We start from the raw sequence: 15,459 nt of genomic DNA, 5'->3' as shown, positions 1-15,459 counted from the left end.
GCCCCTCCGCCATTTGCATAAGCATTGGTTCCACCTACCTTTGCGGCAAACTGCAGCCCGACTTTGTCAGCTTCCACCTCCAGGGTGCGACTATAGGGTCTATCAAATACATACTAGGAGAAAGACGACATAAAATCGGTTACAATTTGCATTCATAACGTCAGAGAAACACGATTCTTCCTCATCAGTACTAAAGGGTATTTTATTCATTTTAACAGATACTTGAGGCGTGCAAGATGAAATGTGTATATTCCTTATGAAGATTTAACATTTCCTAAGCATCAGTAGCAAAGGAGAAGGGGGCAAAGTCTGTGCTGCAGCCTTCTTTCCTTGATCAGGGAGGAATATATATTGTGTTAATGATAGGTGGGGTCATTTCCAAAGGGAGAATAAAAATTCAAAGAGAAGTAATGCCTTCAGTCCATTGAGATCAAGCACAAAGAGAGTGTCTGTCTCTGTGAGGCAGAGAAAACAGGGCTATGTCAGAAGAACCCAGTTCGAGGGCCACCACTACCTTTGACTCTCTGTGGAAACTGGGTCTGCTAGAGATTTTACAGCATTAGAAAAATGACAAGTAGTCTCTCTTCATATGCATTCAGGAACACTTGATTTAAGGGGAGGAAGCTCAAAAACAATGCTGGAGGCAATCCAACTTTATTTTCCAGAAAGCAATTTAATTGTTTAGTAGTAAGACGTTCTGGGTTCTGTGACTCTTCCTTAGTACACATTCTCAAGCCATTAAAAAAATAAAATAAAAACAAACAAAAAACTCATTCACACTATTGGGACTAGGTGGGGGAAGGCTAAATCAAACCATTTTGCCTTTGTCCTCCAGAGATCAGGTTCTACAACCCAACCAAAAGCTATCTTTTTTTTTTTCCCTTTAAGAACTTTCAGTAATTATAAACAAAGAAAATGACATAACATAACATGAATGTATGCTTGATGCTCAATTTTATTATCAATTTATCTCATTGTGTTTCGTGCCTTAGATTTGGAACAGCACCCAGATGGCACTCGGATGGGCGCTCTACAAATCATTAAATAAACAAATAACAGATTGTAACTAAATAGTCAAATCTCCCAGGACAAGGGGAAATATTTGGAGAGAAATGTGAAATAAAATAATTAATCACAGTTAATCAAGCAGTTAGGCACTCCCAGAACTGAAAGAACTGCATATGGCACTTCAGTAATCACAAAGGTGGCTACTCAATAGAAGATGCTGGAAGATGACTATTACACATGAAAAAAAAAGAACAAGAAAAAATGAGCATTAAGGTTCAGCCCCATTTACAAAGCAACATACTGAGTGCTGGAGGGACCAGGGAAAGCCTTATAGCCTGACTACATTTTTTCTAAGGACGAAAAGTTCCATGTCGGATTAAAATGAAAACATCCCTTGGAAGAATCCCATTTATCAAATAAGAGCTCTTTTGTAGTTCCTTTGGCTCATAGGCTAGATATGTGAGTGCTCATCAGGCAGATAGAGGGGCTGGGGCAGGCAAAGGATGAGGGAGAGAGAGATAAAAAGGCCCTAGACAAAGATGGGTCTATATGGCTCCTCTCCACATATCCAACTGAGGTGCCATAAAAATCACCTCCCCCTTACTCAAACCCAACATTACCCCAACATTCTCTGAACCAAGAGTTCATAACCTAGATTCACGTACTTCTTTCACAAAATATTTTTTAAATTACTCCAGAATAATTTGTTTCCTTTGTAATCCTATGTATTTTATTTTATGCATTTAATCATCATAACAATAGCTAGATTTTATATGGCACCTACAATATGCCAGCCCTGTGAAACATGGTTTTTAGAAGAGTCCATAGGCTTCCCCAGAGACTAACTGCCCAAGGGATCCATAACAAAAATTGCTAAGGACCCATCCTAAACTCTTTCATCCCCATTGGTTATAAAGAATAACCATTTTGTGGATGTCAGTTTCTTCGGCTTCATCCCCAAGGAAGAATGAGGAATGATGGGAAATTACAAAGAGGGAGGATCAAACTACCAACCTGGAGCAGATCACCCAAGGAGATAGTGGATCCCTTTACTAGAGGACTTAAAAGAGAGTCTATAAAACCAATCATCGGGGGTGGGGTGGGGGACATCTAAGATCCTTCACAACTAAGGCTGTGGGATCCCATGACCTCAAGGAAACAGTGATGTTCGGCCCCAGTGTTGGCTGGGCTTCTGAACAAATTATAGCCCTTCTTTGACATCCCACCTGACCTTCTAAATGTTGTGCAGCTAACAGGCTTATCTGCCTGGGGCTGAACAAGTGGGGAAGTCTCCAGAGTACACTGGGCTGGCCAAATGCTGGACACAAAATTGGACACTGGGCCCGTAACTGAAATTTGCCACCTCGGTCTAGTAGCTATCAAAGTGGAGGCTCCAGGCACAGCCTCCAAAAATGTGGCCTTTTTTGCCTCTAAGATAAGGTAGAGACAAATGGCCAAGAGAAAAAGAGCATTGAATGTAGGCAAAAACCAGGGTTCAAGTTTCACATTTAACAGCCTGCAAAACCTCAGGCTTCTATGAGCTTCGGTTTCTTTCGGTTTCTTCTGTAAAATGAGGTTAATGAAATAATCTCAAGATTCCTTCCAGCTCTAAACCCATGATGTTTAATAAGAAAAACCCACATTTCCTAAGGACAAAACGTAAAATAATATTAGACTCCATTTATCTACAGTAAAATCACCAACGCCCATCAGCGTCAGCACCACCAGGCAGTCTCTGGTTCTCCCTCACTCTTACCTCCTTCAGTTTAGACTGGATCCACTGAGCCAAAACCGCCAAACTATCTCGAGGACAGACGGCCCAAATCATCGCGAGGATAATCAGGCCTAGGAAGTCCCACAAGTGAACCAGACTGGCCTTCTCTGCCTGAGGAGAATGAGGAGAACAAAGGGATCAGACTGGCTGTGGTGTCTCATCCACGAAGTCACAAGTGGCCACCCCAGAGCAGCCGTGCAAAGGGCAGCAGGAACCCAGGTCTCGACCTTCCTGGGCCTTCTCCTTCCTCCTCAGCCTTCACTCAGCATATGCACACACAGGCTAACTGAGCCTGGTCTCCCATAGGGAAACATGCGCATCATCTCTCCAAATGCAAGGTGGCCAATTTTAATAAAGATCATATAAAAGTTAAATATTTGAAGGGAAAAAACATATTTTAACCCAAAAGATTTTTGGTGATGAAAGGAAATTAGAATAAAAAGTTTATCTCATAGAGATCATAAGGTGTTTATATGCCATAAAATTACATGCACTTATTATGATGACCACGTATTTTAAAATCAGCAGGAGTTAGGAATTCAAGTGAAGGGAAAATCTTCAATCTTTATTCCTTGTGGAGGTGAAGGGGGATTGGAGGTGAAGGGGTATCGGAGGTGAAGGGGGGATCGCGATAGCAACGTGTGCAGCTGTGACAAGAAGCCAGCCAGCCGTCTCTCCCCGCCTCTCTTCCTGTCTCCCTGCCTCCACCCACCAAAATCGTCATTTCCTATACAACACATCAGGACTAGCACAAAGATTGGTGGAGGGGCCATTCTTTCTCCAAGCATATATATTAATAGAGTATGGTCCAATTACTATTTAGCCTCACATGCTTGGGACCTCAGTGCATCAACTCGAGCTTCAGCCCATTACAACTTATATACATACATTTTTACTAAATACCAAATAACAGCTAATATCTGAAGGAGATAAGAACAATTAACAACTTCATGTTTAGTTTTATATTTCTCCTTCCAAAGTAACTGTTTATTTGCTTAAATTAAGCCTTTTGATGTTCTCTAAGGTTCCCAAAAAATGGAAAATACATTTTCCATTTCTTGAAGTGTGTCTTAGTTTCAATCTTGGATTTCGCATCAGGGAAAGAAGTTCAGCCAATCCTTTCTTTTGCTTATTACAGAAGTTACTGCAAAATGTTTGACGTAAATATCAATGACCTTTAAATTAAAGGGTAAACCTGCATTCCATCTGCTGAGATGAGAATTCTCCTGCCCTGCTGCAAAGAACACGGGTGTCCAATAAATAGCTATTGTTGAGGATTCAATGATGATATTACCAGTAGGAGCTTGGCTGAAAACAGTCGGGAGAACTGAGCTGCCTCTTTCTCAGCAGCCCCTCCTGGGAGCTGTTGAGACTTCCCAGGATATGACAACAGCCTGTGCTGCTACTTGCTCTCACCCATTGTACTATAATCTTTGTAACCTTTGTAAGTGGCTTGGCCGGGTAATCGGCCAAGACACAAACTCCTCACTGCTGGACCTGTAAATGGCACCTTTCTGACTTGCTCACATTTATGGACTTTGAAAAAACCAGGATCAGCCTCTCCCATGATCAGACTTTCAGATCTTTAGCCAAAGAAGCCAGAAAAGCTCTTGCTAAATACAGAATTATGTCTGAACACAAATATAGGCAACACTGCCAGTCAATGGCCTGCTCAGGCCGCATGGTCTGTTCCTTGAACAGATCCTTTCAAATTCCTTTCCTTTCTGACTATATGCTCTCCCAACTCTTTCACATTTGCCACTCCGGCTACCTTTTTTACCTCTTACTTTGTCTGTAACTTCTTCTTCTAAATAAACATTCATTTTGGCCAAAAAAATAAATACACACACACACACAAGTGTGTGTGTGCATTATGTAGAATTAGATAATTGTTGTAACAAAGTAATAAAAAAAAAAAAAAAAAAGGAAAAAGAAGGAATGGAGAGAGAGGGAGAAGGGAGTCAATGTGACACAGCAGAGTGCTGGGCTTGCAACCAGGAAGAGCTGAGTGCAAATCCTGCTTCAGACACTTACTAGCAGAGTGACATGGGTATGTCCCTTCATCTCTGTGAAGCCCAAGTTCCATATAGGTCAGATGGGACTAAGAGCCTTTATCTCCCAGGACAGCAGAAAGGATCAAATGAGACAACACACACAAAGCACTTTGCAAATCTTCAAGTGCTCTACAAATGTAAACTAGCATCATCATCATTATTATTAAGTAAAATTGGTTCTGAAAAAGAAAATCTTTAAAGTGTTGGCAACATTTAGGAAATGTGCAAAAGAAATATTAATATTTTCAGTCTTCAAAGCTGTTATTTGCTATTTGATGTCTCCTCTAATGATTGTAATTGCTCATTTCTTTATTGATGCTCCATGGTAGAGATCACGACAATATGCTGAATACAAGGCCCAGGATGCGGTGCCAGACAGACAGATGTCCTGCATATTAAAATGTTTCTAAAGTGATGGATGACCAAAATTGACTGAGCTGTTATGAAGCAGCCATAATGGACCAGGCAACATAAGCTTCACAGCCTCGAACGGAGGCCAAGGAATCAAAACTCCTTGTCACAGAACCCTTGATCCAGGAGACTTAAGAAAATTGGATCCTATGTCTAGTAACAAGTTGGAAGGAAGAAAGGGAATGCAATTCATTCTGCTTTGCAGAGTAAATAGCTTTGATCACCTTTTTTTAAACTCTATTTTGGGAATGGAAATTGAGGTTAATCTAAGGGATGTGAAACCATTAACACTCGTCTACATAGAAGAAAAATCGTGCAGCTCCTCAGCTCTGCTAAAAACCGTTAGGAATAGCCTTGAGAGAAAGAGGATAGCCACTTGTTACGTGTGTGCGCTGTAACGTGGCACCTGAGGTTCCTTCCTTCCAAGAGTGTTAGACAACCTTTTAGTTCAAGACTAATATTGCTATAATATCTGCAATAAAATACCGAGCTGACTAGTAAGGTCAGTAAAAATAGAATTTAGGAGAGTCAGGCACATACCTGAACTCAGATTGGAAAAGTTATGTAAAAAAACAAAAAGAGTTATTTTTTTCTTAATCTAGGTAGAGCATCAAAGAAGAAGAATAAAAGTTGTCTTCATGGGGGTTAAAAATAGCACTGAACTTCTATGAGGGGTTCAAAGTCATACCTCTAGTATTTACTGCTTATATGGCCTGAAGCAAATCCTTGGCCACCTTGGTCTCAATTTGCTCCCCTGTCACATTAGGAACTTGGAATTCCCCCATACATTGTCTCAGGTAGAAAGAATATTTCCCACAAAGAATCATGGAAAGAAAAATAAAGGCTATTTTGGCATCCACCAAGCAAGAAGTAAGCAAACAAGTCACATTAATGACTAGATGTGTAAGAAAGCTTCAGCACTTGCACTCCATTTGCTCTGAAGGAAATCCGTGGTTAGTGTGGAGAAAGAAACCCTCCAGATTCAGCAGCGGCCTCTCAGATCTTTTTTTGGCTTGTTTATTTTTGTTTTTGTTTTTGTTTTTTTTATTTTAGTCCATGTTGCTTTATGAATTTTGCTGGGAGAGAAAAATCAAAACAAGAGGGAAAAGCCATGGGAGAGAAAAAAACAAGAAATAAAAAAAGAAGTGAATGTAGCATATGTTGATTTACATTCAGTGTCCTTAGTTCTTTTTCTGGATGCAGATGGCGTTTTCTGTCTAAAGTTTATTGGGATTGCCTTGGATCACTGAGCCACTGAGAAGAACCAAGTCTTTCACAGTTTATCATCACACAATCCTGCTGTTACTATGTACAATGTATTCCTGGTTCTGCTCGTTTCACTCATCAATTCGTATAAATCTTTCCAGGTCTTTCTAAAATCAACTTGTTCATCATTTTATAGAACAATAATATTCCATTATCTCCATATATTCCAGCTTATTCAGTCAGTCCCCAACTGATGGGCATCTACTCATTTTCCAATTCTTTGTTACCACAAAAATAGCTGCTACAAACATTTATGCACATGTGGATCCTTTTCCCTCCTTCATGATTTTCTTGGGATACAAAACCAATAGTGGGCACTGCTCAGTCAAAGAGTATACACAATTTGATAGACTTTTGAGAATAGTTCCAGATTGCTCTCCAGAATGGTTGGATCATTTCACAATTCCACCAATAATATATTAATATCCCAACTTTCCCACATTTCCTCCAACGTTTATCATTATTTTTTCCTGTCATCTTAGCCAACCTGAGAGGTGTGAGGTGGTACTTCAGAGTTGTTTTAAACTGCATTTCCCTAATCAGTAGTGATTTAGAATATTTTTTATATGAGTATAGATGGCTTTAATTTCATCACATGAAAATTGTCTTGTTCATATCCTTTGATCATTTATCAATTGGGGAATGACTTGTATTCTTATAAACTTTACACAGTTCTTTATAGATTTTAGAAATGAGGCATTTATCAGAAAAACTGGCTGTGAAATTTTTTTCCCAGGGCTTCCCAGCTCTTAACTACATCAGAGCCAAAGCAACAAAAACAGCCCTGATCAGAGTGCATCTGTCAAGGATAAGATGGAGATGAAGATAAAGACTCCCCAACAGGAGAAATGGACCAACTATCCATGTACCGCCACCACCTGTCTCTTCCTGTTTCAATAAATGGATTCTCTTATTATTAAATACTCCTGCTGTGGCAGGGAGGGCATCAGAGGCCACTCCTGGGAGCAGAGGAGGCTTGCCTACAGGTGGGAGACGGACTTGGGGCCATTTCTCCTTTTTAAGTCTCTTAATTTTTCCCTCAGCTTTCTTCTCAGAGACTAGTTTCTTACACATCATCATGAGCTGGCAGCTAGAAGGGAGTGGGACAATTCCTCTGTGAGATATTTTCAAGGTGTGGATTAATTTTATAAATTGCTCTATAAAATTAGAGCAATGAGCTGCAGCTTCAAAAAAGGAAAATGGGGCCTGATGTCAGGAGAAACTCTCGCATAATCCTGATGACAAGCATCTCCTCTCCCAGGAGAGCTCCCTCACCAGAGGCCTTCTGGCAAAGCCAGCTCTCACTTATCATATGTTTATAGAGACTAGAGTCCCTTCCAACCCTGAAATGCTACTATCCTGTGAATCCTAAGAATTTTTTTAAAAGTTAGAAAGGATTACACCAAATAACTGTCAACTTCTTCACAACATTCTAACATCTGTGAATCTTAAAGAGAGAGAAGTAAACTTAGAAATAAGATAGGGCAACACCTTCATTTCATTTAATATTCACTAATACATTATTGGTGGAATTGTGAAATGATCCAACCATTCTGGAGGACAATCTGGAACTATTCCCAAAAGTCTATCCAACAACTACAGAGAAGGACACCGAAGTCCAGAGAGGTAAAGTGATATTCCCAGCCAGTTGGAGGCCAAAGAGAGGCAGGAATCCTGACTCCAAACCTGGCGCTCTGTCTGCCATCCGGCATGGTCTTCTTGTGCCAGTCTCTAGATAGTATAATAAAACTGGTTGTGTTTCACCATTCTCTCCATGAAAAAAATGAACATTAAAACATTATGCACTTTTTCAAGGCAATTAATTCATGATGATGACAAACATTCTAACAACTAAATGCCCAATGTGAAGTACTTACAGCATGTCCAAGCACCGCGTGAGCGATCTCATGGCCCAAAAGGAAAGTCAACTGGTGAATATCAGTGACAGCCTCGAGAAGCCCAGTAAAAACAAACACCTGCCCGTTCTGCACACACACAAAAAGAAAGAACAACTGAACAATGAGCTTCTGGAGCCACTGAGAAAAGAGAAGTCATCAATCTAACACTAGGGGAAATGTACTTACAGGAAGAACAAAGGCATTTATGCTGGGCTTATCTACCACATGAATAATCCATTTGAACTCTGAGATGCCCGGGATGTCTTTGTTGCTTTCTACCAGATGCTGTAAAACTTTCTTCACGGCCAGGTACCTGGGATCTTTCTCAGTCAGCAGGTCATTTTTAAATTCTTCCATCCACTGCATATTAACAAAGAAAAGGGGTTGTAATTTTAGACAATTTTAATGTTATCAACAGTTCAAAAGGTTTTATGGGAAAAGATTCTGCTGCCAACAATTCAATATTTTAATTCCACTTTTTAAAGATGTATGCAAAGATCTACATACATTAAATCACAGTTCTAAATTCTTGAAATCTGAATTATTCATGCTAAATTAATATACTTCATTATCTTGAACAACTGTTAATGATTAAGATTTTTTATCTGAATCATTTTAAATTAAAATGAAATTCATCTTTTTTTATTTATGCATATGAAAACAAGAAACACATTTAAATGGTTTTTTCTTCTACTAACTGTAAAATAATGTATGAAATGAAACTTTGTATGGAGAAAACATTTTGTCATCAGGAGAAAAATGAGTATCACGGAGAAAAGTGAAACACAGAAGATAATTATTTTTATGGCTCAGTGGACTGAAAATACACCGAACCTAACCAGGTTTGGGGGAGGAAAAGAGGGATCCTTAAATGTATCATTAATTTAAAGTTTTATTCACACACGCTGACGGAAGATTATTGAAATTTCAGTATTAATAGATGTGCCATTTTCTCCCCAGGTTACTGATGAAGTATCACGATGATTAAAAATACTTCCTTTCTTCCATAAAGCTAGATAAGAGTTTACTTTGATAGAATTCAGAATACTTGGGGTAGATAATTTCATCTATTTAAAACAAGATATGAATTGTCCTTATAAATACATATATTTTCAAAAATTTCCTCTAATATGCCATATTTTTAAATGGATGGCTTTTTCTTTTTACGTAATCTTGACATATCAGACGATATATTGAACCTTTTCTTTCCCTCCAAAAAAAAAAAAAAACTATTTCAAACTTGAGTAAACTTTATGGTTTGTTGAGGGTCTTTTTTCTTAATATTGAATACATTTTATTTCACAAATATTCTGGAAATGAAATAAATGAAGTCTATTAACACTAATTCATAGTTACTTGTAACAATTTATCTCAGGGTATGACACATATTAAAATACAGACTAAATAAGGCAATTATATTAACCTGGTTTGAAGTAGGTATTCAAATGAAATCACCATTACTGGGAGAAAAGCTCTCTAGCGCTAAACACAATGTTAGCACCTTCTAGCTTTATGATAATATTCTCTTACAGACATTCATGTTTGTTTTCTTTAATCAGTCCTTGGGACACCATTAAAGAAATTTCACTGTAAGAAAAACATCAGAATAGATAGCAGCACCAGTTGAAATAAATTCAAAAGCTACTTCCATTCCAGAAACTATTCAACATTGTATCATTCATAATACCATTTGATTTGTGGTTAGCAATGATTTAAATGTTCATTATTTAGAGTATTACTATTAAATTATACATAAATTAATAAAATAAACATGAAATTAAATGTAAAAAATGACTTTAGAGTAGCTTGTGTTAACCAGCCTTTCAGGTTAATGCCTTTCTGCATCTACACTTACTACTTCAAGAGACCCCGATTTCATCAGCACACATATAGCCCCTGAAATCAAAATGGCAACTATCCTACGCATAGGATTTTTCGAACTGCTGCTTTGGGCAAGATAATTCATCAGTCAATAGATATCTTTTTAATAATCTGCCTTCCAAACTTACTTAGCCTGCCTGTTTCTCTGATAACAAGGAGGTCTCTCTTATGCTTTCTCCATGAGCAGCAATGAGGGGAAAATTCTATCTCCTAAAGTCAGCCTTCTGGCCAAGAGCTTCTCCAAATGCAGCCAGGTGGTCCCTTGAAGAACAGACTTACACAGCTGGTTGCTACCAGGTCTAATCATAATACTTGCCTACTCAAGAACCTCCACGGGCTCCTTCGTGCCTCTTTAAAAGCCTTCAGAGCCTGACAGATGGCTCCAACTGACCTTCCAAGGTTTCGAGCATACTACTCTCCTCTCACGCACTCATTCTGTTTCAACCAAATTGGCCTATTTGCTATTCCCTCTAGGTGCAGTTCTGGGTCCTGTCTCTCCCTCTGCATCAGTCTATCCTCTAGGCCTGGAATCTACTCCTTGCTCACCACCTCCTCCTAGAATGCCGATCTTCTTGCAAAAAACCCATGTCCTGATGCCTCCCAAAAATTACTTTGAATCTCCTTCATATTTGAATGTTGGGTCCAGACATGTGCTATGTACACTTGAAGCAATCTGGCCACATTTCTTATCTGTGTTCCCTTTAAGCACAGCCCTGCAAGTATGAACAGGACTGTCACTTTAAGGTTCAAGCATGATAATTCCTTTCCTTTCCACTATTCTTGTTTTGTTAACTTTACAATCTTTTCCATTTTCTTCAGTTTATTGTCTTCCTTCCATTTTCTTCATTAAATGTCTTTGGGATGCTTTTGCTTTTGAGGATCTCTTGCCAAACTTTCTCTAAATCTGCTTTTACTTCTATTGCACCAACTTGTTTTATGAAAAACTACTGCTCATAATTATTCCTCCTTGTAACCAGCAATTTTATATTCAAAACCAAAACCTTTGGCCTCCATCTTTTCCTGCTTAGCAAATAAGTGAAATGTCTGCAGACTGAAATGTTTTCTAGGCTTTTTTGATCTCATGGTGGTGCCTGTGGGTATGATTATTTTAGAAATGATACGGATGGATGATAAAGTCAGTTCTTAGAGATGGAGTAAGTTGTCCAACATCACCAGGCAGCAAATGTCAGAAGGCCCAAGTGAATTTCAGTCTCACATCAGAATGATCTTTACGAGGAGCTCCTCACCCAAGCCTTTGGGAAACATATTTTAAGCTTTTTAGAGACAGGAAAAGCAAATAACACGGCAACCTAACACAGACTTCTTGACCCAACTTCACAAAACTTAAACCAATTAAACAAAGAGATCCAGGAGGACTGGACTAAACACTGGGAATACAAAATATAAAAGTGAAACAATCCCTAACCTCAAGGAACTTAAGAGTCCACGAGGAAGTCTAAGAGGAATAGAAGGTATTCTGCTAACATGTATGTGGGGCACCTTGAGAAAGCAGAGAACATTGAAGAAAGTCCTAGAGATGTGATATCTGCCTCTAGAGGAGCAGCATGGACCTGGGACAGCTCCCGGCTTCCCAGGCAAACCTGGCTGGGAGAGAGGAAAAGTCACCCAGACATTTATTAGTGGAGTTAACACTGGGGAGCTTGGGTTTCATCAGCTGCACGCCCATCCCAATCCCTGCCTCAAGACTGTTCTGAGAATTAAACAAATCGAAGGACAAAAAGAACCTAGGAGACCTTGCAGCTTTCTATCAATACGTGTACCTGTTCATCTGTTACTCTGTCTATGATGAAACTACAAGCATTTCTGAAACCCTGAAGACTTTTCAGCAAACTGTAAGCCCTGACAGCAAGAGAGATGCCCCGATTTACCTCTGTGGACCCGCAGCAGCACCAAGCAAGGCCATGAACACAATGGATGGTTCCAAAGTGCAAGTGAATTGACTCAAGACAAACTTTGTTAAACACAGTACAGAGGCCTGCACTTCCCCAGATGCAAGCCTCTTCTATAAAATACCTGCCCATGGAAAAATGGGGAATGATCTTTGCATTTATCTTATCCACCTTTAATGTACAACTAAGAAAGTTTTAGCTCTTTATCCATGCAACTCCCTAGCATTCAATGGCACAATTCAGAGAACTAAGGTTTCTAAAAACAAGGACCTTTCCCCAAAAAAATCAACGAAGAAATCAATATATTTTGTTTGGAGGATAGAAATGAAGGCTCAGAACTGGCAAACACAAGCAAAGAGACCCAGGCCCACAAAGTTCACACCACCTCCTACACAGGCCCTTCCTAACTTGCTTTTTTAAAAAAAAAAAAAAAAAGGCTATATCAGGAACATTCTAAAAGAGGATTTGTCACTGTTTACTACTTACTGTATCATATTCCATTTGTGATAACATCATGAATTGTTCTTTCCCCAACACTAGTAACTTTTTCCGTCCTGTGACAGGACTCTCTTCCAGGTGAGTAAAATAAAAGACAACAAATAATACTCCCAAACTACTTAAGCCCAGGAATAACTTCCCTTTATTCTTCTTTACACTTTCTTTAAAAAGCTCTTTCTTGTTGGGAGGAAGGGTCTGCCACCATTTTCTTATGCCCCTGTTGGAAAGGAAAAAAATTACAAATTGCAAGGAATAAATAATATCCAGTATACGAAGTAAAGAGCAAATACTTTTTGTTAGAATTAAATACATTCAGGAGATTGCAGCTGGTTATTTTTTGTAACATATTTTTCTACAGTGGTTATTCAACTTACAAAGCTCTTAACTAAAAGATAACAAAGAACCAAATAATGCATAATTACAGTGTTAAAGCTTATTTTAGAGTGAAATTGTTCAATTATTCTGAAGCAATTCAAATTTATTAAGAATTGGATAATGAATCTCAGATCAGTTGAGATTCTGGGAAACTGCTCCCTGAATCAGAGGTTGCCAAACATCTGGGAGGTTTCCAAGTCCATTTGGCTCCTTGGTCATAGGCAGAGCCTCAGTGCAGCTACACAGCACCATACCACAGACCTAAAACTGCTTAGTAATACATTCAATGTGAGGGCCTGGGATGGGTTTTGTTCCACACTCTGCTTAAAAAGTGGTCAGGGGACTCAGAAAATTGAGCAAACAACTGACAGCTATTACACACAAAGAGAAAGAAATTTCCCAAGCACTGTGAATTCCCAAAAAGATCCCTGAGACTTGTTATCTATCAGACTGGGAACATTGCAATAACAAAATATAACACAATTAAAAAAAACTAATTCCATAAAAATACATTTCTAAAATTATAAATTTTATATATCAAATATCTTTGACAAGGGTTTGATATTCAAGATATAGAGACAGTAAACACCAATCCATGAGCAAAAGCCATTCTCCAAAATAAAAGTGGTCAAAATGCAGTTTACAAAAGAAGAAATGCAAACTATTAACAATCATGTGAAAGAATTTTTTAAAATCTTAACAAAATCAAATAGAAATAGGGGTTAGTAGGGCATACATAAAGATTTCTTGTAGGCCACATGTTGACTTAGAAAATCACATGTATTATCTATGTTTTATTATGGTGTTGCTTATTTTGTTAAATATTTCCCAATTACATTTTCATCTGCTTTGGGCTGCACTGGGGAATATCATACACCATATGTTTGACACCTCTGTTCCAACTCATCGATAATATGAGAAATGTAAATTAAAACAATCCTTGAGGTTTCACCTCACAGCCAGCAAAGTGACAAAGATGACACAAAATGGGAACAGTTCATTTTGGAAGGGTTGTGTGGAAAGACAGGCACATAAATGCATTACTAATGGAGCAGTTAAGTTATCCAACCATTGGATGTGTGCAAAAAAAAAAAAATGCCTCAGAAGTCCATATACTTTGAGTTCACTGGAAAGGCCACATAAACATCTAAAATTAGGTAGCAGAACTGTTTGTAGTAGCAAAGAACTCAAAGATGGAAGACCGTGGATGTGAAATTTCACACATAAAATCAACTTTTGATGACATGTTGGTTAGTTTTGAGGAAATATTGTTTTCCTTTCTCCTCTTTTTGTTACTCTTTCTTATAAAGGATGGTTTTCTGGGATGGATAAAATGCAAGAGGATATGGAGGTGATATAAAAACAAAAGATATCAATAAAAATTATTGAATTTTCTTTGAAAGGTTTGATTTTGTCTTCATATCCCAGGCATTCAGCACAAAGCTTCACACTTAAGTAGTTAATAAATACTTTAGTTTGTAGATCTGGTCTTGTTAAGTCAGGAACAATTCACAGCTATACATGACAAGTCTTTAGATAAAATGTATGAATGGATATGGCATAAATCTTATTTTGAAGGACATCTACAATACATTTTGAAATACATCAAATAAATCTCATATCAGAAAATTACAAGTCTAAAAAAATGCTATCTACATTTTCTTTCTTTAAAAAGTTCACCAATATTTCTATCCCAGTAAATGCTAGGATTAAGTTTGTTCTTTCACTGCTATCAGTCTTACTTGGCTAAGCAAATACTGTTTTTGACATTCCTGTTTCCAGTGTCCTTGAAATTAATGTGACATTGCACATTAGTAGACATTCACACACAACTCTTGAAATTAGGTTGGCTTGTCTCCTCTGCCTCAAATGGTGGCCCACATATCATAAACCAAAACATAAAAAAAGGAACAAAGCTTCATGTTATTGCGAAAGAACCAATGATTGCCACTTCTGTGATATAATGGTTTCTGAGAATACATAAGTGAATGAAGTGTGTATTTATTTCCTTAGGATTTCCAACCAAGCTTTTAATGGAAAAATGCTAAAATGTCAGTTTTACTTCCCTGTATATTATGACTGATGCTTTTGAACAGAGACACCAGCCAGCGTTTCTGATGCTCACGGAGCCACAGCACTCAACATTGATGAAAACTCTCATATGAGTGAGTAAAGACAGCAAGAAAAAAACCCAGAGGTTTCCTGGGCATTGTGAAATTATTGGAGTGTTAACTGGGAGGCTTCAATGACAGGGACTTCTCTGTCCTGGATGTTCTTTATCTCACACCCACTGACTCCCAAACTGCAGTGGAAGAGTCAAAATACTCCTTCTCACCTTCCTTAATCACCTGCCTTGAAGTTCAAATTGCACCTTTTTGGCTCTT

General features: G+C 38.4%; 1 protein-coding gene across 6 annotated transcripts in view; it reads right to left on the bottom strand.

Moving 5' to 3' along the window:
* Nucleotides 1–15,459, bottom strand: part of OMA1 (OMA1 zinc metallopeptidase) — a 66,966-nt gene that overhangs the window by 26,374 nt on the left and 25,133 nt on the right. For all 6 annotated transcript variants that reach the window (XM_031969025.1, XM_031969029.1, XM_012547577.3 and 3 more), the window contains 5 exons: nucleotides 12,689–12,917; nucleotides 8,598–8,771; nucleotides 8,391–8,498; nucleotides 2,765–2,893; nucleotides 39–113 (listed from right to left, as the gene is read on the bottom strand). In XM_031969025.1, coding sequence (XP_031824885.1) covers nucleotides 39–113; nucleotides 2,765–2,893; nucleotides 8,391–8,498; nucleotides 8,598–8,771; nucleotides 12,689–12,917 — 715 coding nt within the window. The remainder of the gene's footprint in view (nucleotides 1–38; nucleotides 114–2,764; nucleotides 2,894–8,390; nucleotides 8,499–8,597; nucleotides 8,772–12,688; nucleotides 12,918–15,459) is intronic.

Source organism: Sarcophilus harrisii, chromosome 4 (genome assembly GCF_902635505.1).
Source record: "Sarcophilus harrisii chromosome 4, mSarHar1.11, whole genome shotgun sequence".
Taxonomy (NCBI): Eukaryota; Metazoa; Chordata; class Mammalia; order Dasyuromorphia; family Dasyuridae; genus Sarcophilus; species Sarcophilus harrisii.
The sequence above is the reverse complement of the archived record's forward strand: the minus strand, read 5'-3'. Positions and strand labels throughout refer to the sequence as shown.